This window comes from Sciurus carolinensis, chromosome 7 (assembly GCF_902686445.1).
Source record: "Sciurus carolinensis chromosome 7, mSciCar1.2, whole genome shotgun sequence".
NCBI lineage: Eukaryota > Metazoa > Chordata > Mammalia > Rodentia > Sciuridae > Sciurus > Sciurus carolinensis.
In genome coordinates this window covers 15,797,199-15,824,391 of record NC_062219.1, presented here as the reverse complement: position 1 = coordinate 15,824,391, position 27,193 = coordinate 15,797,199, and the positions used below count along the sequence as shown (strand labels likewise).

Genomic DNA, 27,193 nt, shown 5'->3' with positions numbered 1-27,193 from the left:
TTTAAAGTTTCTATTATTAGTTCGGATCCAGGTTTTCAGCATAATAATATTGTGTCTCCAAAATTAAAGAGAGCAAAAGAAATTGTTTTATACTGGTCAGAAAAATTCAGCTGAGTAGATTTCTTCCTTCAGGAAGCACAGGGAAAGTATCCTTAATCTGACAATCCAAAATTTGAAATGCCCCAAAATCTGAAACCTTTTGAGCATTGACATGATGTGTGGGCGGAGGGAAGAATAAAAGTTCATTGGATTAGACAAAGGGGATTGAAGGAAGGAAGAGGGGATGGGAATAGGAAAGACAGCAGAATTAATCAGATATAACTTTCCTGTGCTCATATATGAATACACAACCAGTGAAACTCCACATCATATACAACCACAAGAATGGGAAGTTATACTCCATGTATGTTTATGTCAAAATACATTCTACTGTCATGTATGACTAAAAAGAACAAATAAAAGTTAAATTAAAAATGAAACATACCCCAGCACTGCCAAAAAAGAAAAAGAAAAAAGAAACACAAGCACACTAAAAATATTGTGTAGAATTTTCCTCAAGTTCCATGTATAAGGTACAAATGAGACTTGTGTTCAGTCTTGGGTCCCAGCTCCACAATAAGTCATTATGAGCATGCAAATATTCCAAATTCTGACAAATACAAAATTCCAAACACTTCTGGTCCCAAGCATGTAAGATAAGGGATACTCGGCCTGCATTTTCAAAATGCAGAGAAGCATCAGTGCTATGATACACACCCACGAACCACCCACCCCTGTCTGAGCTTTCTTGCACCATATTTGCTTTAGAAATTTTTTTAAAGCATAAAGACTTTACAGATAATATTGAAGCCACTTACATATTCTCTTCCCCCATCGCATGCGGCTCTGGAGAATGGCCAACACTGCTGGTAAACCAGTTCTCCAGCACGGACACAGGAGAGGGGAGAACTGGAATTTATAGTGTTTATGGATTTCTGTGGTATTTTACTGTCAGCTTTATTAAGATACAACTCTCACACAATCCACTCATTTGAAATGAAGCTCGTGTTTTGTGGTGTGTTCAAAGAGTTAATTTTAGAATATTTTTGTCACCCTAAAAAGAAACTCCCCACCCTTTTGTAGTCATTCTTACTTCCTTTACTCTCAGGCCCTAGCCACCACTGATCTACTTTCTGTCTCTAGCTTAACCTATTTTGGGCATTTCATATGGACAGAATCATAGACTATGTGGCCTTTCGTGACTGTCTTCTTTCATTAAGCATAATGTCTTTGAGGTCCGTGCCAGTTGCAGCATGTGACAGTACTTCGTTCCTTTTCGTTTCTAAATAATATTCCATTATATGGATATACCACAACTTATTCAGCCATTACCTAGTTACTGAACATTTGGGTGATTTTCACTTTTGGGCTATTATGAATAATGCTACACACATTTGTGTGAGTCTACGTGTGGAGTCTTTACGTAGAGCTTTCACTTATTTGGAATATATCATAAATGGTGCCAAACTCAGATTTTTTTCCCACACATTGTCATTTTTGAGATTTATAGTTGCAGTTCATTTAACTGCTAGGTAATACTACATGGGGGCTCTATCACTTTGTGTTGTGCCAATTGCAGTATATGGGAAAATCTTTCTCATTGCCCACTTAGGTTTCTTTTGTGGTTTCCTGGCTCATATCCATTGTCCATTTCCTGTTGGGATGTTTCTTTTTCTTATTGTTGTAAAGGAGTCCTTGATGAATTCTAGTTAGTGATCTTTGTCTATCATGTACCAAATATATCCTAGTATAAGACATGTCTTTTAACTGTAATTATGGTTTTTTGAAAATTAGTTATATAAATTATAAGATTGACAACACAAAATGAACTTTTTATGAAAACATAGAGGTTTTGTCTTGTGTTTAAAAATTATCTTCTGATCTCAGGTAACAAATATGCTCTACTTTTTTTCTAATTTTATTTTCAAAAACACCTAAAATTTTGCTTTTCACATTTGAAACTGATGGTGCTATGTGATAGGAGATCTAGAACTCCTATTTCACCAAGTGAAGTGCCCAGCCTCCCCATACTGACCTGTAGTCCTGTGTTCCTCACGGGTCCAGTTTGTTTCAGTTTGTGGCGTGGCCCTGGTTCTGGGTTCTGTTGTTGGGGGCTATGCCATGCGGACTATGCCAAGATGGCGCCCGGCAACCCGCCAGAAGTTGTTTTGATCACATCGGCGGTGAGGAAGGTTAACATAGACACACTCAGGTGCCTTATCATTGGCTGTATTCAAATGAGTCCACGCACACAACACGTGCACATGTGTTCCCGAGTGCTCCTGCTCGTGCCTGCTCATTTTGACCTTTGCCGTGATTGAGCAGCTGGCTCCTCGCCTGATCTTCGCTTAACTGGCGTGGCCCTACCCTCCGCCTCCTGGAGGGAATATAAGCGGGCAGTAGGCAGAAAGCAGTAGGCAGAAGGCAGAAGGCAGATCGCAGATCACAGATCGCAGAGGAGGACTAAGAACACACCTCTAGGTCGCAGATCACAGATCGCAGTACGCGGGACGCACCACTAAGAAGCACCTCTGATAGACAGCGCCTTTAGCATGCATCTCTAGCACGCACCTTTAGTTCACAGGATGCAGGATGCACCTCAGCAGAACTCTAAGAAGAAATAGATCTCTGAAAGCATAGCAAGCCTCTTTCTCTAAAACTCCCTCTCAAAGCCTCTCTTCCTCTAAAATCAAGCAAGCCTCTTTTCCTCTATAAGCTAGAGAATAAGCGAGCAAGGAAGCAGCTCAGGAATAGAAGTAGTTTATTTCCAGTCCACCTCCGATAAATACCCGCGAGATTGTTGCTGCAGGCGGTAACAAATATCCGCAGGATTGTAGCTGCAGCTGGCGACACTCTGTGTCCTCTTTCTTTGTTCCCACAGCCTTGGTCCATTCCCCATGACCTCCCTGAAGCCCACTACTCTTCTTCAACACTGGTTTAGCTTTTGTGGACTCTGCCCTGTCAAATGGTCTTATTTATTGGTTTGTCAAGTTTCATGAAGCACTAGGTGGGATTTTTATTGGAATTGCATTAAATATATAGATTCACTTTCTATTGGCATCAGACCTGCTGCTTTGCTGCCACCATTATTTTGCCTCCCTCACACCTCTTTACAATCCAGATTGTTAGCCCGCAAACCTCCTAGTCAGTCATTGGTCCAGATTGTTAGCCACAAACCTCCTAGTCAGTCATTGGTCCAGATTGTTAGCCCGCAAACCTCCTAGTCAGTCATTGGTCCAGATTGTTAGCCCGCGAACCTCCTCGCCAGCCATTGGTCCTTTGTTATTGGCCCACAAAATTCAACTACTTAAGAATGGCTTCACCACCTTCATCTCCTCCTTTCTCTCTCTCTCTTGTGCCCCCCCCTCACTCTCATTTTCCCTCTCTCTCTCCCACTGCGGGCAGACACTCTACCTGTCCTCTTAATAAAATCTCTGAGGCTGGGGAGATAGCTCAGTTGGTAGAGAGCTTGCCTTGCAAGCAGAAGCCCCTGGGTTCAATCCCCAGCACCAGAAAAAATAAAAAAATAAAATCTCTTGTATGAGTTCCTGCATCCCTAGTGGTTTTCTGGGTGCTTTTCACTTTGTCGAAATTGACATCTTGATAATACAGAGTTACCCCATCCATAAGTCTGTATCTCTTCAATCAAACTTTTAAAATGGCCTTTAATGCTTTAAAATTTCTCCATCATATTCATACATGTTAACTTTTAGAAATTCATTCCTAGATACCTTACAGCTTTTGATGTTATTTTGACTAGAACTTTTTGTTTTCTTTTTTAATCCTACTGTTTTTCTCACCTAGCAATGTTTTTGATTTTTATATGTGGATACTGTATCAAACTAACTTTCTGAACTTTCCCAATGATTCTAACACTTGTTTGTAGATTCTCTTAGATTTCTATACAGACTATGATGTTGAAAAATGAGAATTTTTGTCACCCTTTCCAGTTCTACTGCCATTTATGAGTTTTTCTTGTCCTATTACTTAAGCAAGTCCTCTCATACAATGTTGGAATGGGAGCATCATTATGGTTTTTTTTATATTGGCATAAATGTTTTACCATTAAATATGATGAAATTAACTTGATTTTACCCTGTGTATTCATAATGTGGTAAGTTATATTAGCATTCTGATATGAATCATTCATAACATGACAAGAATAAAACCCACATGGTCATGATGTCTTATTTATCTATGCCTGAATGATTTGATATCTTTGTATCTTTTTAGAGAAATTTTCAAGTATGTTCATAAATGACAGTACTATACAGTTTCTTTTACTCTTTGTTCAATTTTTATATATAACAATATTTAAATTGTTATTTCACAGAATCTTCCATCATGGAATGTTTCAGAATATAATTGAGACATCATTTTTTTTTTCTTTTTGATAGCCAAATGACTCTTTTTTCTATCTCTATGATAAACTAGAAATTCAAGCCTCTGGTGTGCTTCCTGGAATAAATCTCCAAATGGCCAGAAACTAGGTTAGACAAAGGAACCACTATCCCCATTTGGACCAGCCCCCTAAAATCCCCAAACATTTTTTTTACTGCCAACCAAAGAAGAAATGCTAACTTTTTAAAATAGCACCCTTCCTTTGGAATAGAGAAAAGTTATCTAGATTGGAGCTTGAAATTTTCTTCAAGAATGAAGAGTGAGGAAATAAAGACCATTCCTCCAAATTGCATTTTTATATTTAAACGGTTCCTTAGCAGATCAAAATCATCCAATTTCTCTCCCTTCCCCAAAAAATCTGAGTAAAACTTCCCTTTTTCCCTCAGTCTTGATCTTTATTCAGTATCCCAGTACTGAGTCACTGAAGCGTGCGAAATCCAGGGGAGACCTAGCAGTAGCACCAAGTCACACAGTCGAGGAAGGCGCAGGAGGCTTTGAAAACACTGAGGAATAAGCACTTACTTTTGTCTGGGGGTGCTTATGCACAGTGGAAAGATATTTTTATCTCCAGGCTTTTTCCAAATGGAGTTTTAAGGCTAGTGCTAATGGTCAGTCAGCCTAATGGAACATTTTCTGTTCCCACGTGTACCCATGTCTCTCTGCGGAGGCGACAAGTTCACATGACCTGGTGAGGGGTAGGACAAGGAAGTGCTGCTTAGAGTCTACTGCATACTGGGGAGAGGCCCACCCGACCCTCATTCAACCTAAAGCAGTAAGTCCTTCACGGTCATTATACAGTCCCTGCCTTCAAGTCCTCAGTGAAGATGTCACTGTGATATGCTCTGTAAAAGGGATGGTTTCCTCTACGTGGTACCCAAACAAGGGACCTGAGCTCGAATAGGAAATCTCACCATTTTGTTTCTCGTGGTCCTACTCAAAAAGGAGGAAACGTTGAGACTAGTTACTCAGGGAAGAAAGAAAATACCAGATCCTGAAAGCCAGATGACTGATTTTACCTTTGAACACAGATCCTATGGGTGAACCCCTCCTTCCTCCTCACTCGCATGCGCAGTTGTCCATTAGCTACACCTGAGCAGTGAGGAGTTCGTAGTGTCCACCCCACAGGCTGCCATTCCGAGATGGCCCTGCTTCTGGCCCTTGCAGCGAATCTCCAGTGGCCGGTCTGCATTCCACTCCTGGCTGCTCCACAATCCTCCCCATGTTTCTCATAGTTCTCTCTCTGTGTCCCCAGGACCCTTTCTCTACCTCCCACAAAACACCAACTGCGCTTCTTAAGTGACTTTCTCTTCCAGGTCTCCCTGGACTCAAATGTCACCTCCTCAGAGCACCTTCCATGTCCTCCCCGCCCTCTTCTACCACCCCCACCAGCCTGGCTGCCCTCTGTCATGCGGCCCTCTTTATTTCCTCATACCATACGATACCTGGTGATATGTTGTTTCATTCAATCATCAACGTCTGTCATCTGTGACCAGCGCAGAAGTGCATGGTTCTTACATGGGGCCTTTGTCTATCTTCTTTTTTTTTAATATTATTTTTAGTTGTAGGTGGATACCAGACCTTTATTTTGTTTGTTTATTTTATGGGGTGCTGAGGATCGAACCCCGTGCCTCACACATGCTAGGGGAGGGCTCTGCCCCTGAGCCACAGCCCTGTCCATTGTCTTTACCCCGAACCTCAGCGCTTCTCTCCATGCCTGGCGGGGAGCCTTTGAGCGTTGCCTGTCCAACGTCACACAGACAGAGGGGTAGGACAGCTTTATTTGGAGGATGGCCCCCATGGAAAAGCATGAGAGGAACCCACTGCCTTTTCCTCACCGTTTTTATTTTTATTGTTTTTATCATATTCTAGAAAAGGGCTGAAAAGGACAGCTGGCCAGGTAAGACCAACAAGGCCTCTCAGGTGGACAGTACCATGTTGAAGTCTGGCCCTCAGCTTCCTTGAGTCAATCAGGAAACTAATACTTCAATAGATGTGTTTGTGATAGAGTGCAGGACTGGAACTCGGCCCCGACTTTGTCCACAGCTGAGCCATTGATTTTGAGCTGTGTGACCTAAGGTAAACTACACTTCTTCATGAGTCTTGGTTTCCTCACCTTAAAAACAGGCATTGGACTGGGGTTATGGCTCAGTGGCAGAGCACTCGCCTAGCATGTATGGGGTACTGGGTTCAATTCTCAACACCGCATATGAAGAAAGAAAGAGAAGGAAGGAAGGGAGGGAGGGAGGGAGGGAGGGAGAAAGGAAAGGAAAGGAAAGGAAAGATCCATCAACAACAACAAAAAATAATAATAATTTAAAAAAAAAAAAAAAAGGAAGCATTGGGACTGCCAGGTGTCTGCATTCCCTCCCAGCTCTGTGGTTCTTTGAGCAATGAGTGCCAGTCATTCACTTCCAGGTGAGGTTTCCCTGGAGCAGGGGGGACAGTTCCTCCTCCCAGAAGTCCACTCTGGAGTTGGAATTAATACATGGAGGGAGCATGATGTGCCTAACAGAGAGGACGCTAGGTATTAAATATGCCAGGGAATGTTCCTGTTAAGCTCCAAGAAGGAACGTGGTGGAGTCTGCTCAAAATTCCTCTCTGCTTAAAAAGAGAAAATTTCTGTTGAGAGGTTCAGACACAAAACTTCCACGCAGAGCACCCCATCCCCCAGTCATGGAAGACACGCTGACTCCAATACATGGTATTTTTGTCTATTCTTTGTGTTCCACCTTCTCTCTTACCTTGTCCAGTATTCAGGTCACAATGACTAGATCTCAACTATCTTAATTAACCACATCCATCTTTCTATAAAAGATAATGATATAAGCATCAGAAGTAAATTTTTTACATTAAAACAAATTGTAGCCAGGCACAGTGGTGCATGCCTGTTATCCCAACAGCCCAGGAGGCAGGAGGATCACAAGTTCAAAGCCAGCCCCAGCAAAAGAGAGGCACTAAGCAACTCAGTGAAACCCTGTCTCTAAATAAAATACAAAATAGGGCTGGGGATGTGGCTCAGTGGTTGAGTGCCCCTGAATTCAATCCCTGGTCCCTCCCCCACCCCGCAAAGTGTAAGATTCAGCAGTGAATTTCCAAGTAATGGCATAGTCTGTTGGTATGGCTTCAGACTCTAGCAAACCTTTAACAAACCCCACTTACTGAGTTTGAGTGGAATTTCAAAGAAGAATTAAAATTCTCCTCCCTTTTCTAATGACACATCCATGTGAGGCTGGGGTTTTTTTCTGCAAACTTCACCCCAAACAGAGTGTAACAGGTTTATTGCAAAAGACAGCAAATTCAATAAAGGGATGGGAAGTAAAATTGAAATCTCTCCCAGAAAAGCAGAATAAATAAGAAGATGGTTTATAGAAGAGAACCAATAAAGAAAATTTGAGACTTGGATCTGGAGATCCCAAATGTGAACAACAGGACCTTCCGCTTTGTGGGGGTGGAAGCATCAAAGACATGAGCCAGGAACAGAGGTTCTTAAGCTTTTTGGTCCCAGGATCTCTTACATGTTTAAAAATGGTTAAAGACACCCCCAAAAGCTGCTTTTGTTTGTTTCATTATGTTTTGTTTATCATGATAGAAATTAAAACTGAGAAATTGTTAAAGCATCAATTTATGTAATAATATATTAAACCCACATGTTTAAGGAAAGTAATTTTACTAATTTTTTCACAATATTGTTGTGTTTTGGAATTGTTTTACATTTTCACAGATCACCTTACTCTGACCTAACAGGAAACAGAATTCTCATATCCACGCCTACTTTCAGTCTGTCCTAATATAGAACTTCAAATAGCTTCTGGAAGAAGCCACTGTACTCTTATGACAGAGGGAAAGTAAAAAAATCCAATAGCATCTCAGTGTTTTTATGAAATAGTGTCCTATATTCCATCTGAGGGAGCGGTCACTGGACCATACTTGGAGATCAAGATCTGTTCCCACACTTTAAAATTGACCCACTGTATGCATAAGGACCCACCATCACAAAGCTTCAGAATACCATTAGCAAAGACAAAATTCTGAAAACTTCCAGAACTGGGAAAACAAAAACAAGTCACATGGAGCCAGGAAGGGGGATCAGAATGGACTCTCAGTAGCTCTGTTGGAATTTAAAAGCAACAGACAGCTTCTTTGAAAACTTAGAGAAAATGACTTCCAACCAAGAATTCTTTCTCTCTCTCTCTCTCTCTCTCTCTCTCTCTCTCTCTCTTTTATTTTTTTATTTTTTGGCACAGGGACTGAACCTAGGGGTACTTAATCCCTGAGCCACATCCCCAGCCCTTTTTATATTTTGAGACAGGGTCTTACGGAGTTGCCTAGGGCCACGCTCATTTACTGAGGCTGGCTTTGAACCTGCGATCCTCCTGCCTAAAGCCTCCTGCCTAAAGCCTCCTGAGCCACTGGGATTACAGGCATGTACCACCCTGCCCAGTTCCAACCAAAAGTTCTGTATCCACTGATGTCATCCACCAGTGTGAAGGGAGAACATGTTGAAACAGAAAGAGTTCCAGAAAACTTCCCTCCTCTTACCTTACTCAGAAAGCTAGTGGGTATTGTCACCTCTCAATGGAAGGGATTCACAGGAACTGGCCGCTCAGATGCGAGGATCCAGCACAGAAGATAGGCCATGACATCATCGGGAGGGTGTTGGAGAGCGTGTCCAGCAGCAGGGAGAAGAACATGTGCAGGACAGGACAGGCCACAGGCTTCAGGACACAGGCCACCAGGAATGACATGTAACCAGTGGGCTATCTGATCTTCCATCCCCATGGGTGAGATTGATACTCCTGGCACATGGAGGAAAATTAGTGGTGCATACTTTGAAAACAAAGCAAAAGCAAAAAGAAGTGAGACGATTTGAACTCTAGGGAAAACATGGTTCTACAAGAAGGAAAAGAAATCCTGATGTCTGCCATGGTTGAACTGGGAATAATATTTCCATAGTCTTAAAGATACAAATCCATACATTTAATCTCATCAAGTTGAAGGGATTGAGCTGATGGCAGGCAGAGATGTTTGGGGAAAGTAATAAGCAAGAAATAGCTGCAACTGAAAAATAATGAAAATTCACCCTCAGTATACATAGAATTAGGGGTGTGCCTAGCAGGATCAGCTGAAGGGTTGAAAATGTTCTCTGCATGGCCATCAAGAATGAGAAGCACCCGGGCTGGGGAGATAGCTCAGCTGGTAGAGTGCTTGCCTCGCAAGCATAAGGCCCTGAGTTCGATCCCCAGTACCGCAAAAAAAAAAAAGAATGAGAAGCACCAAGCCATGAACTGTTTCTACCCTAATTCCTACAGACCTCTAGTTTTTATTAAAAATGTAATACAGAGGGCATTAAAACAAATATTCAACATATTAAATGATATATTAGTATCTTTTAAATGGAGTACAATTTGGAAATGTGATAATATTTACACTGAGAATGACCTCTGACCCAGCAATTCCACTTACAGAATTGTATCAAGACATTGAAAGATTAATTAGATGAATTATGGTTTAGCCACAAAAATGAATGATCATGCAGTTACTTGTACTAATGACACTGCCACTAAAAATTAATATAAATTTACACTTGAGGAGAGAGATTTCCTCTGCTGGCATGTCTTTGTTGTTAGTGTGATTTGTCACTGAATGTCAGACTCTTCCAATGCATTAGAAGCTCTAGAGATCAGGGACCATAAGTCATTATGCTCACTGGTGTGTTCTGAAGGTCTTGCACTACACTGGGTACCCAGGCAATTATTTGATGACAAAAATCCAGAAAACTTAAATTTTAGGCAGGCTTATCTCTGGTGGGAGAGTTTCCCAGACTGTGTTTGAGTCCTTGCTCCACCGTGCTGTTGGACAAGCCCTTTATCTACACCTTTCATACAAATGACAGTGGGCCTTCAGTTATGTGATTCTCTGTAAAAGCCATTAGAAGTGTTTGAACTTTTAAGTATTTAAGATGCCCTCAATGGAAGATTGGATCTAATACTTCCTCTTTTTTGTTTTGTTTGGTTTTGTTTTAATTAGTGAACTTCTGCAAGATTTAGAAAACTGTGAAAATGATCCTGTGGCCATCGCAGAATGTTTTGTGTCCAAGGTAAGCAGTTTTCATTTCTCTGGACCAGCCAAGGCAGAGAGCATGGATGGTTTCCATTTTAAAGTTAGAATGGCTGGTTCGTTTCATATTGGATGCAGTTGGTCACTTATCTCCCTGGCTTTTTTCTTGTTGTTGTTGTTCATTTGTTCCAATAGCAAAGAAAAAGAATACACTGTTACTGGGAAGAGGAGGATGTGGAAGTAGTAGTTGTGCTGGATTTGTGTAGTAACTGAACAATGTTACTCTTTCCTGAGAAAGACTTGAAGCTTGTGGGAGGAGAGTCTAGAGTAGAAAAACGTTAATGTTTCTAGAATCAAAAAATGTTTAAACTTTTAAGTTATGTAAAATGCCCTCAACCGGAAGACTCTATATAATACTTCCTGTTTCAGGAAAATGTCCCTAGAGTAGAAAAATAAATACATATAGCATACCACGAAATCAGTTACAAAAATACATTAGAATCTAAATGTTTTATATGTAATAAGTGTGGTACTAGCCTGGTCTCTGTAATTATCTTTTATAGGATAAAAAGCAACAGAGTTGATTTCCTACACCTTAAAATGCACTCATTTTCCTACCTTTTTGATGGCGTAGGAGAATACCAGGAGCAGCTTTGACTTAAAGCTCATCAGTGAGCTCATGCTCTGAACTTGGAAGGAGAGTGCCCCTTTCTCAACATGTTACCTGCTATAGATAGAAAGAAACCTGTCTTGTTTAAGTTTCTCTTAATTTAACAGCTTTCGTTTGGAAAACCTTCGTTTGCTGCAACGGTTTTTCAGCAAAACTTTGTGTGGTTTCTGCAATTGTGTAAAGGTTTGCAATGTACAAAGGTTTAAGCAAAGTTCACGAAGGTGCTTGGAGACCAACTGTGAATTAGCACCTCATTTGGAGCCCCAGAGTCCAGTGTGAACTTGGGATGTTGTCCCAGCCGACCTGGCTCCAGACCTGTTCCACAAGGTCATTTCTGATGACTGTAGATCCTTCCAGATGGCTTTGAATTCAAACATAACACGCTGGGTTCTACTGAAGTTCTGTAAAAGCAATTGAGGATCTTGTAAAAATTTCTCCTGCCTTTGCATGTATCTGTGTGTGTTCACACGTAACATGTCTGTGCACACATGTATAGGTACACAGATACTCTTCAAAGTTTCCAGGGTCATAATTGATTCTCCTAAAGGTGAGAATTTTAAGAAAAGAAAAAAAAAAATGGAAAGGAGAAAAATGGTAACAAGATAGTCTGGTATATCAAAGAAGATATGTTAAAATAACCACTGCACATAAACAGCATAGAAGCTCTCGGAAACATTTGGCTTTTACTGGTAACTGTAATCACAAGCTGATTAAAGATGTTCCAGCATATGCTAAGCTCTGGCTTAATTATTCACATAAAAGTTTGTTTATGTGCCTCCTTGCCAACTCCCAAATCTTATTTTTCATTGTAACATTGCCAAGTTCAATTAGAAGACTGACTTCAGCTCTCCACACTTGCACGTGGAAGCAGGGAATCGTGAGATTCTGGCATAACCTGCTTTTCACTCAGCACCCTGAAATTCAGAAGATGTTACGTTCTCTGAAACACCACCAGCTGCTCCTCTCTGGGAGGAATGGAAAATTGCTCTAATTGAGAGGCCATTAACGACAGAGGTAAAGCTGGCGGTTGACTTCTGCTTTTATCTGGATCACCGGGGATTACGCAGAGATTCATCTTTGACCTGGCTTACTTTTGTGGTATGCGCAAGTTAAGGAAATTCCAACCAACCCAAGAGAATACAGTTGCTTTTTACCTATTGCTCCCAGAAGAACAAGGAGCGGGCAGTTCTCTTGAGGGACAGAAATAAAAGTTCCCTATTGGCCACCCAATCCTGCTCCTGTGAACAGTGGTCTGCTCTTAGGGTTCTGGAAACCCCGGGAAGGGCTCCTGCCTTTGTCTCTGCCCTGGTGTCCATTCCTCGTCTCGACTCTCAGCAGAGCTGACGCTGAACATCACCTTGGAGGGGACAGTGTGTCTTAAGAGCCCACCTTCCTTTAGCTTCCCCCTCTCCCTGGCTGCACAGCCCCCTCCAGTGATGCCTTTCACCTTTCAGAGCCCAGGTGAACAAGCTCACAGGTACACACACATGAACATGCATGTGCACACATGTACACACCCACCGCCATATTATGCTCATATTATGATACTGGATATCGGTGTCATTAGAGTGATGTGGGTTAGTGTTACTTCCTGTGTGCTGACTGCATACCAAGCCTTCCCCCAGTGTCCAGGAAAACTTCCCAGGAACCTGAGAGTGTGAGAGGGGGAGACGACTGCAGAAGAAACCCTAGGATCCCACTCGGGTTACCTGTTCAGTCACCTTTGCCCTGCGTGCTCTGTTGGGCAGCCCTGACTATGGGTCGCTTGGGCTCTTTCCAAACTGTCTCATTTCTACGTCATCTCAATTTGAAAGAATTGAACAACTAGAAGGCAGGATCTATTTTTTTTCTAATTTGTGTAATATATTCCCCTATATTCATCTAAAAAAAGATTTTGGTGGGTGGCATACATAATAAACTATGACATTGAAGTGTAAAGACCTAGGAGCTATTGCTTTTTGTGTAAAACCATTGTTAGCAAGGTCCACAGAGCTTTATAAATCTAAGAGCAAATCTGTATTTGATTCTCCATTAAGGATAGATAGCTGATCTCAATCAGAACTCGACTACAAGATAGGAATAGAGCCACAATGTCACAAAATCTGATTGTGCAGAAGCCTCACTAGGCCTGTGCATATATAGGATATAGTTGGAACATATTCATATTGAGGTCATTTTTTTTTTTTTTAATTTGGCATTTCAAATGATCCTGAAGATCCTAAAACACAAGAAAAGGCAGCCTGATCTTGTCCAATCCCAGGTTGAATACAGCAGGAGACAGGGAAGAACAAACTTGGAGAGAGTGAGCAAATCCAGAGGAAAGCGCCAGTCTGATGTGCACTTCCTAAAGGACCTCGGGCCTCACACTGCCTTTCTCAACTCTGGAGCCAAGGTTGGCTTCCGGTGCCAACAGGTGAACTTCAGGGCCCAGGTAGAGACTATGGCAATTCAGGTGCCTGCTAGGTCTCATGGGATAGTATTCATCATGTGAAATTGTAGGCCCTCTGCCCATGGATTCTACACTTTCTTGGGAGACACCAGAAACTGGGATATTTCTATCTTCCAGTGTTTGAAAGGTGGCAACTAATTTAGATTTTTAAATAGTAATATGCTTGAACATTTGGTCCCATGCTTAAAATCTAGTCAACAAGGCCATGGGGAAACATATGCTGTCATAGCTGTGCAAAAACAAAATGGCAGAGACCCTATGGTGAAGGATGTGGCTGTGTCTAGCATCAGAATTTACCCTGTCCCCTATTTCTGCTTTCAAAGTTCTTCTCCAAGGATCAACTGAAAAGATTCACTAAGAATGATGCTACCCCTTGCAGTAATGTTTGTTACTGAAAAAGACTGGAAAGAGCCCACATGTCCCCAGACAAGAAGCTGGTTGAATAAACTGTAGCATATCCACAGGGTGGAGTACCATGAAGCATAAAAACAAATAAAGACTTTGCAGGGGAAGGAATGGATAAAAGTGTGTGGAGCACCGTGGTTCCCAAAGTGTGGTCCTGGTACCATCAGGGAACTTGTGACAAATGTGAATTCTCAGGCCCCATCCTAGATCTACCGAGTCAGAACTCCCAATGATGGGACCCACCCTCTGTGCAGGTCCTTGGGGGACTCTGATGCCCACTCAGGTTTGAGCATCACTAGCATAACACAATTTGTTTATCTAAGAAAAGGAGGATATGTCTGTTTAGAAACAAGATAACCTGTAAGATTAAAACAGGAGTCAAGGAGAGAATCGAATGAAAAAGAACAGGTGAGACTTCTTTTTAGATATTTCTTTGTGGAGTCGACTTGGAAAAATATAAATATTTTAGTTATAAAACAAGATGAAAGTTTGCAAAAGCTTTCAGAAAGTTTGCAAAAGTTTGCAGAAACAGAAGGCAAATGAAGCACTTGCAACTAATCATGTGCCAAGTTGGTGGCATGGCCGTGCAGAGGGAATGCTGATGGATTTGGAAGGATGCTGTGGACCGAATACGACACATACATCTTTAACTGTCTTAGTGATGATTCTGTGCATCATGGCGTTATGATTTTTACTCTCACATTATTGAGTGTGTTGTGGGATAAAGCAAAAAAGTATTCATGGTAGTGTCATTGAGAACTGAAATTGCTAAGAGAAAGGAAAATACAGACAGCAGAATGCTTGAGGCTAATTTAAATGCACAACTGCTGCATCTGAATGATAGCTTGAGTAGCCCTTAGCTGAAATATTTGGTACCAGAAGTATTTCAGAATTCAGATTTGGAGGGGAAGATTTTGAAATATTTACATGTACATAATGAGATACCTTGGGGATAGGACCCTCATCCAAACCCAAAATTCATTTATGTTTCCGGTATACCTAGCAGAGGGTTGTTTATACATTTTTAGTGTACTTGCATCTTGACTGCCATCAGTTACCAGCGGTCAGGGCTGGAATTTTCCACCTATAGCATCATGTTGATGCTCAGATTTTGGAGCATTTTGGGTTTTCCGATTACAGATATTCCACCTGTACCAGTATGGACTAAGGATGTATTTTATCCTTTAGAAAACTTCATATTTCTTACTCCATCCTAATGATTAACTCAGTAGCAATAGCATCCCTAATGCCCAGATTGTGGTCTCCAATGCTATTTCTACCCAAGGATCAGGACTCCCTGAAGCCTGAGTGTGTGGTGGAAAATGCACAAGATGGTCTGGACATCTTACCCGCCCAGGAAACACAGAATCCACCAAAGGGGATAGGAGGGCTCGAAGGCCAGTGTTCAGAGGAGGCTCTGTCAACAAGAGATGGGATTGTTGGAGCATCAGCAAAGACAACAGAAAACAGTCGAAACTCATTAAATGCTTATGAACTTACAGTGGTACAAAAAACCAAACTGGTTGCCTCTGCTGGATGATAGAGAACCAACACATTATTTTGAAAATTAAGAGAAAGAGCATTTACCCTACACAAACTGTAAACCAACAGTTCATAGGAGAAAGTTCCTTTTTGAAAAAGCCTGATTAATAAATGAAGGAGGAACAATAGCATTAGAAATATCATCTTTTGTAACCCTAATACAGAAATAGATCTGGGGAGTAATTGCCAACTATGAGCATCACAAAAAGGACAGGAAGGCCCTAACAACTTAGCAAAACCCTGTCTCAAAATTAAAAGATACAAGAGCTGGGAATGCAGCTCTGGATTCAATCCATAAAACAAAGAAAAAGAAAAAACAGACCTCAGATGCATCCAGAGGAAAGCACAGTATAACCTATGGTGGATTTTGCCAAATTTTAGAACCTAAATCTGAGGAAGCTCTACTAATCCACATAGAGCCCAGCAGCAGGATATGTACCATGTCACTGTCACCAGCCCTACTGAGACAGTCTGGGGCCTTGAACCACATTGAATCATTTACATGTGGTAATGGCCCTGTGATGGTGCCTCTTGGCTAAAGAGCTTGTTTTGAAGATGCACACTAAAATACAAAGAAATGATATGAATTCTAGAACTTGCTTCAAAGTGATGGGGAAGCAGGGGAATAGGTGGGATGTAAACCCTGCGTTAATGATCACTGAGGTTGGATGGTGGACACATGGGATTCACCATTTCATCCTTTTTATTTTTATATATGCTTGAAACTTTCCACCATAGTAATATAAAATGTGGAACCTAATCCTAGTGAAGAAGAAGGATTCTAAGGATTCTTTCTGAATTGGGGGGGGGGGGAATAATTAGAGCATTCAAATTAAGAAAAGGTTGGTGCAGTGGTGCGCACCTGTATTCCCAGCAGCTCAGGAGTCTGAGGCAGGAGGATCGCAAGTTCAAAGCCAGCCTCAGTGACTTAGCGAGGCCCTAAGCAATTCAGCGAGACCCTGTCTGAAATTTTTTTAAAGGAGGGGAGGGTACCGGGGACGTAGCTCAATGGTTAAGTGCTCCTGGGTTCAATCCCCAGTACCAAAAAATTTTTTAAAAGTTAGGAAAAATCAGTTGTCTTAGAACTGCACATAATCCAGCATAAACTAGTTTAAGAAGTAAAAAGCAGTGTGAAATCAGAAAAGTGAAATGCAAAGTGCCACCAAAGTATCCAGTGACTCTTTCTCAAATGGAATTCAGTGGAGATTTTTCAAGAGCTGGTAATTTTTTGGCCTTGAATCATCTATTCTGCCTGGCAGTCTGAACAGACACTTGTGTAAAAGCCTAGCTTCTGTGTGGCACCTGCCTGCATAGACACCTCTCCCCCCTCATCAGCCTAGGGATCCACTAAGAAGACTGGGGGGTGTCTCCAGTAGAAAATGTACAATTCTCTAGTTTGTTCTTTCAAATCACACAATTCAACAGGTTCTGCACCTTTCACCATCTTTGAAGTATTTTACAACTCCCATCAGTTTTAAGATAACTGATAGCTGCGCAAATAACTCTTGGCCACAGAATGCAAATGAATTCTATCCCATGGAAGAACCATTGAGTTATTTCCCCTCCCATCCCCATAGAAAAAGATAGTTTTGTGTCTATTTGTGAATTCATTTCAGCAATCCTCATTGACCTAACTACGATACTTTTATTTGTCCTTTGATCCAAATGTAATGTCTTAATACATTCTCCTTAATAGGTTAAGTAAAATACTTGACAGTATTCATTTTATATTTGTATGGAAGTCATGATTCTACTTTCTTAAAGAAGTACCCTTTAATGAGCAAATATTTAATATTTCCCAATTTCAGATAAATATGACTAGATATCTACAAGACTGAGGTAGCTATGGAAATGGAGTGGTTTTAGGGACAGGAGGATGTTTGTAGCAGGAGGCAGGGCCCACGCATTTCACAGTCAGACACAGACTGCCCTTGGGACATTGCTGCCATGCTAGATGCTTGCAGACAAGTAGGCTTTGTTGTGTTCTCGAATGATTTTTGGTTTAATAGGAAAAAGGGGAATTCAGTAGTTCAACAGACAGGAGCCAGATGAGCACAGTATGTCCTCTACCCTGAAGGAACTTTCAGTTTAGTGTGAGAGATGGACAAACAGAAAATGTCACTATCTTTGGTTGGTCCTGCCAGAGAGGGCAGTACTGGATGTGGTAGAAGCCCGGAATAGGAGCTGTTGGCCCACGCAAGAGCTCACAGGAGGCTCCTTGGAGGAAATGAGGCCTGAATCCTAAATAAGGGAGGCCCAATGGCTCCGCAGTGAGAGGGGTGGGAACAGGAGTGCGCAGAGACAGTGGCATCCACAAGGCCTTGAAAGTGCACAGCAGCTTTTGGCGGGGAGAGGCTCTGGGGATTGAACCCAGGGGCATTTAACCACTGAGCCACATCCTCAGCCATTTTTTATATTTTATTTAGAGATGGGATCTCACTGAGTTGTTTAGGGCCTTGCTAACTTGCTGAGGCTGACTTTGAACTCACAATCCTCCTGCTTCAGCCTCCCTAGCTGCTGGGATTACAGATGTGTGCCACTGTGCCCAGCTTTGTGTACTTGTATGGTGCTGGGGCTTGAACACATGCTAGGTAGTGCTTCACCACTGAGCCACATCCCCAACCCCCATGGAAGCTTTCTTGTCTCCTGCTTGTACCTCCAACATGTTCTTCCTACGTGATGTTTAAATTACTCCCTTATATTTCCCTCCCACGCTGTGCACTTTGGGGCAGAAACTGGAACATAGCAGATGTTTATTGGGCCCAAGTAAATTGGAATGTGTGCAGGTTCTAGGTATATAACGTGGTTACAGACAATCCCACCAGGGCTCTGCAGACAGGTTAGTGTGAAAGACATTTAAAGGCCCAAGTCCTCTTTCTTTTACTATTTTTAAATGAATGTTGATGTCTGCTTTTCTGCCTATAAAAGTCTCTCTTTCCCTTGCAGAGTGAAGAGTTCCACATTTATACCCAGTATTGCACCAACTACCCAAGGTATGGATCAGGAAGGAGTTGGGTTCACTTGTGATCGCTTCCGTAATGTTTCAAGTCAGTATATCCAACATGTGAAGTTCTCAGGTCTTGTCTGGCTGGCCCGGTGCTGAATACTGTGGGCAAACACAGAATACGTGCAGAGCAGACTCGTGGATCCCAGATATCCACCGATCCCTTTGGGCTTTGGGGCTCCAAGCCAAGAGCCAATGCAGGGAAAAAAATGAGAAAGACATGGAAAGAGACCAAAAAGATGACTAGGTATCTCCAAAGGAAAGCAGACTGCAGGCCTCGTCCTTCAGCCTTTCCCTCCTTGCGACTGGGAAGCATTGCTGATGCATTTATGTGATCCAGCTGGGGAGAAAGTGTGTTCTGTATTTGCTCCCTAAGTTTTATGAACTACACACGTTTTTATGGAGTTCAGAAAAAGGACAGAGTGTGAGAAGCCAACAAAAGAAAAGGGGGCCTGGGATCTCCCCAGGGTTGTTAGCTCAGTTTTGCTTACACAAGAAAGGGGTGGCAGGAGGGCAGTTAGGGAGCAACCTGGGCCATATATTAATCAGTCAGTAAAAGCCCAGGGGCTCAATATAATGGGGCACAACTGTAGACATTTTCTTCTCTGAAAGAAATTTACTGGTCACTCACTGACTGCCTAAGCGCTGTGTTAAATACTCTAAATACAAAATATTGAATTTAACTTCCACAATCATCCAGAGAGATATTGAAGGATTCAAGCAACGCCCCAGAGCACCCATCCCAGAGCTTGGCACCTGATAGGTTCTCAGTAAGGTGAAGGTCATCACCACCCTTATCCCATCCCCATCCCCACTTTATGAATGAAGAAGCTGAGGCTGATGTTTCCAGGACCGTCACATAATGATGAATGGCCCAGCCAGCATTTGAGCTGAGGTTCCTCCAATCTCAGGCCTCGTGCTAAAGGCTCTGGAGCTCTGCAGCACAGTGATTCCCCATACCTTGTTTATTATTTATTTATTTTTAAACCATATGATTAGCAGTCTTGAGTTATCCCAAGGACAGCCAGGAAGAGAACGGGGGAGATTTTACACACTCTGTGACTGATCTTAGAAAACACAAGTCCCCAAGGATACAGCTGGTGGCAGGATCCATGTGCAAGAGAAGCCAGCATGTGGGAGGGATAAATGATTTCTTGCCCTGCTCAGGAGTAGGCCCAGAAAGCAGGTCTTGTTCAAAGAAAAACCCCATGGAATAGTCTTATGAAGCCAAACGCTCAGATTTACTGATGATGAAATACTTCCTATTAGAGGCTCTTCCTGTCCTTTTCTAAATATTTGTCAGGATATTGTGTTGTGGTGATTTACTGGTTGGTAGTCAACCATGCTTTTCCCAAACTTTCCACTAAAATAAAAAAAAAAAAAAAGGAAAGAAAGAAAAAGAACTCTGCTTGCGTATTTGAGCATTTATCACCCGTCCCAGTCAGCAGACACAGCCCTGCTTCAGTGTCACTCGGACAGTTTTTTTTCTCCTATCGTATTTGTTTCTACCTCGATGCTGAAAATATCAGGAAATGATAGGATGCTCCAACAAAATTCCATGGTCCGTTAGCCAAAAACGAGCTTACACCACACCCTGATTCAGAGAAATCAGAGACCGGCCCTCGGCTTCTCCACAAAACTTCTTCCTGAGGGAAAAGCATTCAAACTGAATAATCAACAAAGTTCTGGGCTCGATGATCAGAATCTGTAATATGATCTTTCCAAATTTCAAATTCAGAAGATTTACTAAAAAAGGAAAGTACAAAATAAAGTTGACCTTTTTATATGTTGGGCTGCTTCAGATTCTGGGAAAAGGCAAAATCCCTTTGCATGAGCTTTTTTTCCACATTTCTTATTGGTGCACTTTAGCTGTACATAATGGTGGTTTGTTGTTACATAGTCATACACGCACACAATATAACAATATAATTGGGCCAATATCATTCCCAGTACTTCCCTGTTGCCTGCCCTCCTCCTGTCCCCTGGTCCCTTTTCTCTATTCTGCTCATCTCCCTTCGATTTTCATGAAACCCCCCATCCCTTTCTTTTCCTTTTTCCTCTCTACTTTTCATATATGATAGAAAAGCGTGTATGACCCTTGACTTTTAGAGTTTGGCTTATTTTGCTTGACATAGTGGTCTCATTTTCTTGCACATGATATAATTTCATTTTGCTTTATGCCTGAATAAAACTTCACTGTGTGTATATACCACATTTCTTTATCCATTCATTTGTTGATGGACATCTAGGCTGGTTCCATAGTTTGGCTATTGTGAATTGTGGTAAGAACATTTTTTAAGAGCCTGTCACTCGAGGCTGATGATATGGCTCAATAGAGCCCTTGCCTAGTGTGCATGAGGCCATGGGTTCTGGAAGGAGCCTGTCATTCATGGAGCACAGTTCCAAACTCAGAAATAAACAACCGTCTCTTTTCCTCAAGCAGTTTATATTCTTTTGAGGGTAGAACTTAACCAAATGTAACAGTGGTATAGCATGTTAGGGAAGATCAAGTAATAAATGTAAATTAAACAGGATGAATTCAGTCAGGCACAGTAGTACACACCTGTAGTCCCAGCTATTCAGAAGGCTGAGGTAGGAGGATGGCAAATTCAAGGCCAGCCTCAGCAACTTAGCGAGGCCCTAACCAGCTTAGCAAGACCCTGTCTCAAAATAAAAAATAAAAAGGCCTGGGGATGTGGCTCAGTGATAGAGCACTTCTGTTCAGACCCCAGTACCACACACACTCAGGAATGTGTAGTAGAAGTTAAAGATACGTGAGGTAAGAAGTGACAAGGCCCAGTGAAGGTAGTTAAGAACAGTTTACTGGAGAAAGTGGGTTTTTTTGTTGTTTTTTTATTTCAAGTCTGACTTGAAACCTGAGTTAGCAGAGAGGTGCTGGTGAGGTGTTCTGGATGAGGAGAGTACCTCTGGTTCTTGCCCAACTGACTGGTTTTTATATTCACAGAGAAGTCGTTTCTTGTCCCTTCTCTCCAATCAGTTTGGTCTGAGGCCTGAGGTTCCCTTTCCCCTGTCTCAGCAAGCCAGGAGTGCCAGGTGTTGTAGCCCATCTGACAACTTTTTCTTCCCCCTTTGGATCCAGTCTGGTGACATTTAAGTGGCCTGGCACACGAACTGGTATCCTCTTTCTTCATGCCAATGATGCCCTGTGATTTCACGGTGAAGAGGCACCAGCCCCTCCCTCCTTACCCCAGGGAGGGGCAAAAACAAGACCAGGTCATTGTCCTCAGCTGCCTGTCCTGTGTCCTGGACTTCGGAGCTCTGCATGTCCCCAGGCTGTGGCACACTGTCACTCTCCAGCAGAGGCTCGGGCCAGCAGATGGCTGAGGCCAGGCAGCTGGTTCTGATGCTAAAGAACCTGAGAAAAGCTTCCAGGTCACGTGATGGGGAGTTCTGAGATTTGGACTCACATTTACAAATCAGCTTGAACAGGTATTTTGAAAGCAGATGGGTACAAAGATTCCAGTGGCTTAATTATGAGACTCCCATTTAACTTCTTTCTTAGAGGCTTATTTTGTTGTTCGGCTCTGTCTGATTTTTCTCAATTAATCCTGAAAACATGCTCATGACTTGAGGAATAAGAGGGATGACATTATTTCTACCTGCTTCCTTCTAAGTCTGAGAACATAAGATGTTAGGTGATGACCACCCAAGCCCCGCAGCCTGCTTTAGCATTAAGACGCCAGTGCTGTTTCACCTGTTCCAGAAGCTGTTTTAGCGGCATCCCTAGTATCCCTAGTACTAGCCCAGGGATCTGGGCTAAGAAGGAAATCCGACACCTTTTTCTAATACCCTGCAGTGAGGTTTCCTCTCCAACCACTGAGACTGTCTAGAAGGAAGAGAAGCACTTGGAGGTGGAAAGGGGATCTGTTCCAGGATTCTCAAAGGGAAGTTATCTGTGGGAAAAGGTCTCCCAGGAAGCTCCCACAAAAGGCTTGTCCATCATACAAAGCTAATCATCAGAGGTGACAAACGCCCTGGCAGGCATTTACTGGCAAGGATCTACTGGGAAGAAGGAGCTACTTTTCTTTAGTACAAAGTCACCTACACCTTAAAATTGACTTGTGGAAAATGAATGAGATCTGCAGTGTGAGCACTTCTCAAAGACCCCAGTGGGGCACAAGTGGGGGCTTAAATCCAGCTCAGATCCTTTCTGCCAAACCACGTCCCCTGGCATGGATCTGTGTCTTCTAGAAGGAGGATCTTGCTGGGTAGAAGCCTTGAGCCTGTGGTGCTACATCAAAACTCAGATACCCCTGCACTGCATTGCTTGACATAAAAAACTTTGATTCCTCCCACAGGTCAGTGGCCGTGCTGACTGAGTGCATGCGGAACAAGATGCTGGCCAAGTTCTTCCGGGAACGTCAGGAAACTCTGAAACACTCGCTTCCTCTGGGGTCCTATCTCCTGAAACCAGTTCAGCGGATTCTCAAGTATCATCTCCTTTTGCATGTGAGTCTCTGCTTGTGCTTGAGCCCTTTCCAAGGGGACGGAGAGAGATCTTGTGTGTATATATTAAGTTTGGGGGAAAATACCAGAAAAGGCTGTGGACATATGGAAACATTTTCCACTCTCGTGCTTTACAACTGACTAATCTGCTTTGAGGAATTAGAGATATTTGTATTCTAGGCCTGCAGTCCCATTGACAACGGCCAAATCAAAAGATGGATCTTAGCTGGATGGTGATAGGGCTTAGGAGTGCCTCGCGCTGGGCGGGGACATTTTCAGGCAGGAAGCTATCATCCAAATGGAAAGCAGGTTTTTTCCTGTTTTGTTTTATTTCCATGAGTCCCAGTTCGGTGGGAAGTTGGGAGGGAATGCTGTTTGTCATAGATTGGTTCTTGTATGAGAGCAAAGAGGAGGGGCTGGGAAGGGGAGGACAGATGCGCGGTGAGCTCTCTGAGCTACCGTGGCTTCTCTTCCAGACACCTTCCCTTGGTAGCGTTTTCCATCACTTTTATAAAATTCAGAGTCTTTAGATCAAAGATAGATATAGCTCTCAATTCTCATTTCTTATCCTCTAAGGAGGCTGATAAAAATGGAAAAAAGTTTTGTTGAAGGAACTTGCATTCTGGAAGCGGAGCTTGCTTACCTGTGCACCAGGGGCAAGAAGTGGAGCAGGAAGGTCAAGAGCAGAGCTCTGGGGCAAACCGCCTGCCTCTAAAGCCCAGAAGGTGCCCACCTTCCCTGAGGCTCACAGCGCTCAGTGAAAATAAGCTAGTGTTTGTAGTTCATTACATTAATAATACATTTAAGATCTTTCCTTACAGGGATTTTAAACCAGAGAAGAACTTTGTCAGTCCAACATTACCAGAAATTTCTTAGCTTTGTCTGCTTGCCTGGGGAGCTCATCCATGGAACATTTTACACCGTATTTAACCACATTAGAGATATTACTTTAATTTTTAAATTAGTCCTAATGACATTTTGATTTAGTAGAGTAAGTTTGCTAAATCAGCATCCAAATAATTCTTAAATAATACCTATCCCAGGACAGATCTCTACTGAACTCTGTTACTATCACAGCTAAGACTTACTATGGTCTTCTAGACAAGAAAGTGACCAGCCTGCAAAAGAAAGTTAAGTTCTCAGGACAACCTGCGAGATTGCAAGTCAGGGTCCTGACCCAAAGCTCACTGGTGGGGAGAACAGCCTTACTCTCTGTATTGAGCTAGTGATGAAGAAGAAAAGGGAAGAACGGTGGATGGATAAATCCATACCAGTTCCAGGTTGCCTCTGCAGTGTGCTGCTTGTACAGGTGGCTTGGAGTGTTCCCTGGGTCACCCACATCATTTTAAGCTGTACAGCCAACCATGAAAATCCTCAGAGCAGTAGCCTCGGCTCTTCTAGCCTGCTTGTTGGTGGACAGAATTGCCTCTCAAACCAAAAGAAGAAATTATTATTACTCTTTCTTAGTTTGCTGTTAATCTGGAACTTACAACTAGTTTAGCAGTATGGTTTCATAGGTCCTTCCAACCCCCGAGTCTGAGTATGGGGGAAAATGTAAATTCCTTTCCAGTTTTAGCTGGATGAAAACTTATATGCCCAATAAAAGTAAACTAATATTTACAAAGTCACTGTAAAATAATGGGAATTAATTTGTATAAATTATACCGTAAGATTCAGCCTCTGCTACTTAGCTGATTTTGCACAATAAATGTCATAGAAATGATCTAAGGCTCAGTTTCTTACTGTTGTAGAAATGGTCATCCCTTGGTATCTGCAGGGGATTGGTTTCAGGACCTTCAAGAATACCAAAACCCACAGATGTTCAAGTCTCTTATATAAAACAGTGTGGGTTTACACAGAACGCATGTGTGGCCTCCCATATACTTTAAATCATCTCTAGATGGTGTACAATACCTACTGCAGTGTAAACTTTATAAACAGTTGTTACAGCATTTTGTTTCAGGAATAATAAGGAAAAGAAGTCTGTACATGTTCAATATAGATGCAGTTTATTTACATATTTACATACATGCATACACATATATAAATGCATAGGATTAGAGTTATAGTTTTTTTTTAAGAAAATATAGCTTTACCTTAATAAGCATTACCTGGGGTGAGAGTGTCACTTGGTGATAGAGTACTTGCCTCTCATGCTTGAGATCCTGGGTCGCAGTCCCAGCACCAGAAAAAAAAAAAAAATCTATTGACCATCTATCTGTTAGTTATGATGGAAAAAATAAAAACAATAGTCTTTGACTCTCGTGGGATCCAGGTACAGGAGTCTAACATCCTCTAAAGAGTTAGAACAGAGTTTGCAGGGTACAGTGGTGCATGCCTATAATCTGAGCTACTTGGGAGTCTGAGGCAGGAGGGTTGCAATTTCAAGGTCAATCTGGAAAAAAACTTTTTTCAGTACTGGGCATAGCTTGGGAAATTTAGAAAGACCCTGTCTCAAAATGAAAATTTAAAAAAGGCTGGGATGTAGCTCAGAAGCAGAGCGTTCCTGGATTCACTTCCCAGTCCCCCCCCCCAAAAAAAAGGGAAGAAAAAAGAAAAAGAAAGAAAAGGAATTAGAACAAAGACTGTGTCCTTCTGTCCCCTCCCTGGGGCTGTGGAACTCCATGCTGAGGTGGGTGCTAATGTAACCGGCTCAGACCATCAGACAAGTTAGTGCATGGTACCTGTGAGCCTCCAAAAGACCGTGTCCAATGAACTTCATCAAGGTTCTAAAACCATGACTGATGAAAATGTACTAGCTTTAGAGATTTCTATTTGCTTGTTCACTTTTGGTGGCAGGGATCTTAACCTAGGGCTTTATGAATGTTAAACACTTGTTCTACCACTGAGTTGTACCTTCTGGTATTTTTTTTTAAGATAATGTCTACTACATTTTTGAGTCTGTTACACATTGAGGCCTTTGTGAGACATTTTGTTTCATCTATGAAAGAAAAGAAAAGAGATATAGTTTTTGATCTTGTAAGGGTGATAACTGAATTACTGAGAGCCAGTTTACCATGGTCACCAGGAAGCTCAGAACTCTAAGCTGTAGGATCAATTCTCATATCTATTTTAACTCTCATATCTCTTTGAGACTTACTGTGTGTTCTATCTCCTTTGTCCTGGAATTGTAATCTTTTATTATTCCTAAACCTGTTTTTAATTTCCAGCTTACCATTTTGCAGCAGGTATTTCTGGTAAGTTCCTCAAAATCTTAAGGAATGATGGTAGTATGCAAATAAATAAGCAAAAATAAAATATAAGCACTAGTCACAGAGGTGCTATTTGTTACTTGCTATATGCAAAAAAAATGGAAAACAAAGAGTTCTATCTGTTTTTTTAAAGGAAATAGAAAATCACCTCGACAAGGACACAGACGGCTATGACGTGGTGCTTGATGCTATAGACACTATGCAGCGAGTGGCCTGGCACATCAACGACATGAAACGGAAACACGAACATGCAGTCCGGTTACAGGTGAGCCTGCAGCGAGGTGTCAGTACCCAGCAGTGCTGCAGGGTATCCTTTCCCACGTCATTTTCCATGACTGTCATTTTGCAAATCAAATCCAATATTAAGGTTGCACAAATATCACACTTCATTTCTGGTCCTCATCATAGTCCTCTCTGAAGAAAGATCAGGGCACCAATAATAATGACCATTGTTTAGAGTAACTATTTAAGACAAAGTTGTACTGTAACTTTTAAGCTAATAGCTTGCTTATAGCCCTTTGGAGACCCAAGCTAAAAACTTGCATCTCCTAAGGCCTTATTTTATATTAATTATAAATTAGTAATTCTTGTTAAAGCAGCTTTCTCTAAAGTACCTAGACTTTTGAAGCCTCTCTTCTGTTCTCACTCATTCCAGTGAAACCATGAGATGGTGTGTGGTCATAGGACTGGAGTTTCGGGGAAGGGAGCAAAGCCTAAACCAGTGCCTTAGCAGTTTCACTTGAGATGTGGCTCTCAAGCACATCGTTTTAGTTTCCTCATCTTTAAAATGAGACAGTCACATGATAAGCTTGCTAAGGTCCCATCTAGCACCAACAATTTGATCCCTAAATACTCAGGAACTTTTAATAAATGTTGTACCAATTATCATGTCCTAGGAACCTCAGAAAATGGCACTATTTAAGAGATATTTAAAAACAAAAACAAAA

At 42.0% G+C, this 27,193-nt stretch overlaps 1 protein-coding gene across 3 annotated transcripts in view; it reads left to right on the top strand.

The window, feature by feature from the left end:
- Nucleotides 1-27,193, top strand: part of Plekhg1 (pleckstrin homology and RhoGEF domain containing G1) — a 210,430-nt gene that overhangs the window by 156,584 nt on the left and 26,653 nt on the right. For all 3 annotated transcript variants that reach the window (XM_047557962.1, XM_047557961.1, XM_047557960.1), the window contains 4 exons: nucleotides 10,468-10,537; nucleotides 18,510-18,556; nucleotides 22,887-23,037; nucleotides 26,380-26,511. In XM_047557962.1, the coding sequence (XP_047413918.1) occupies nucleotides 10,468-10,537; nucleotides 18,510-18,556; nucleotides 22,887-23,037; nucleotides 26,380-26,511 (400 nt within the window). The remainder of the gene's footprint in view (nucleotides 1-10,467; nucleotides 10,538-18,509; nucleotides 18,557-22,886; nucleotides 23,038-26,379; nucleotides 26,512-27,193) is intronic.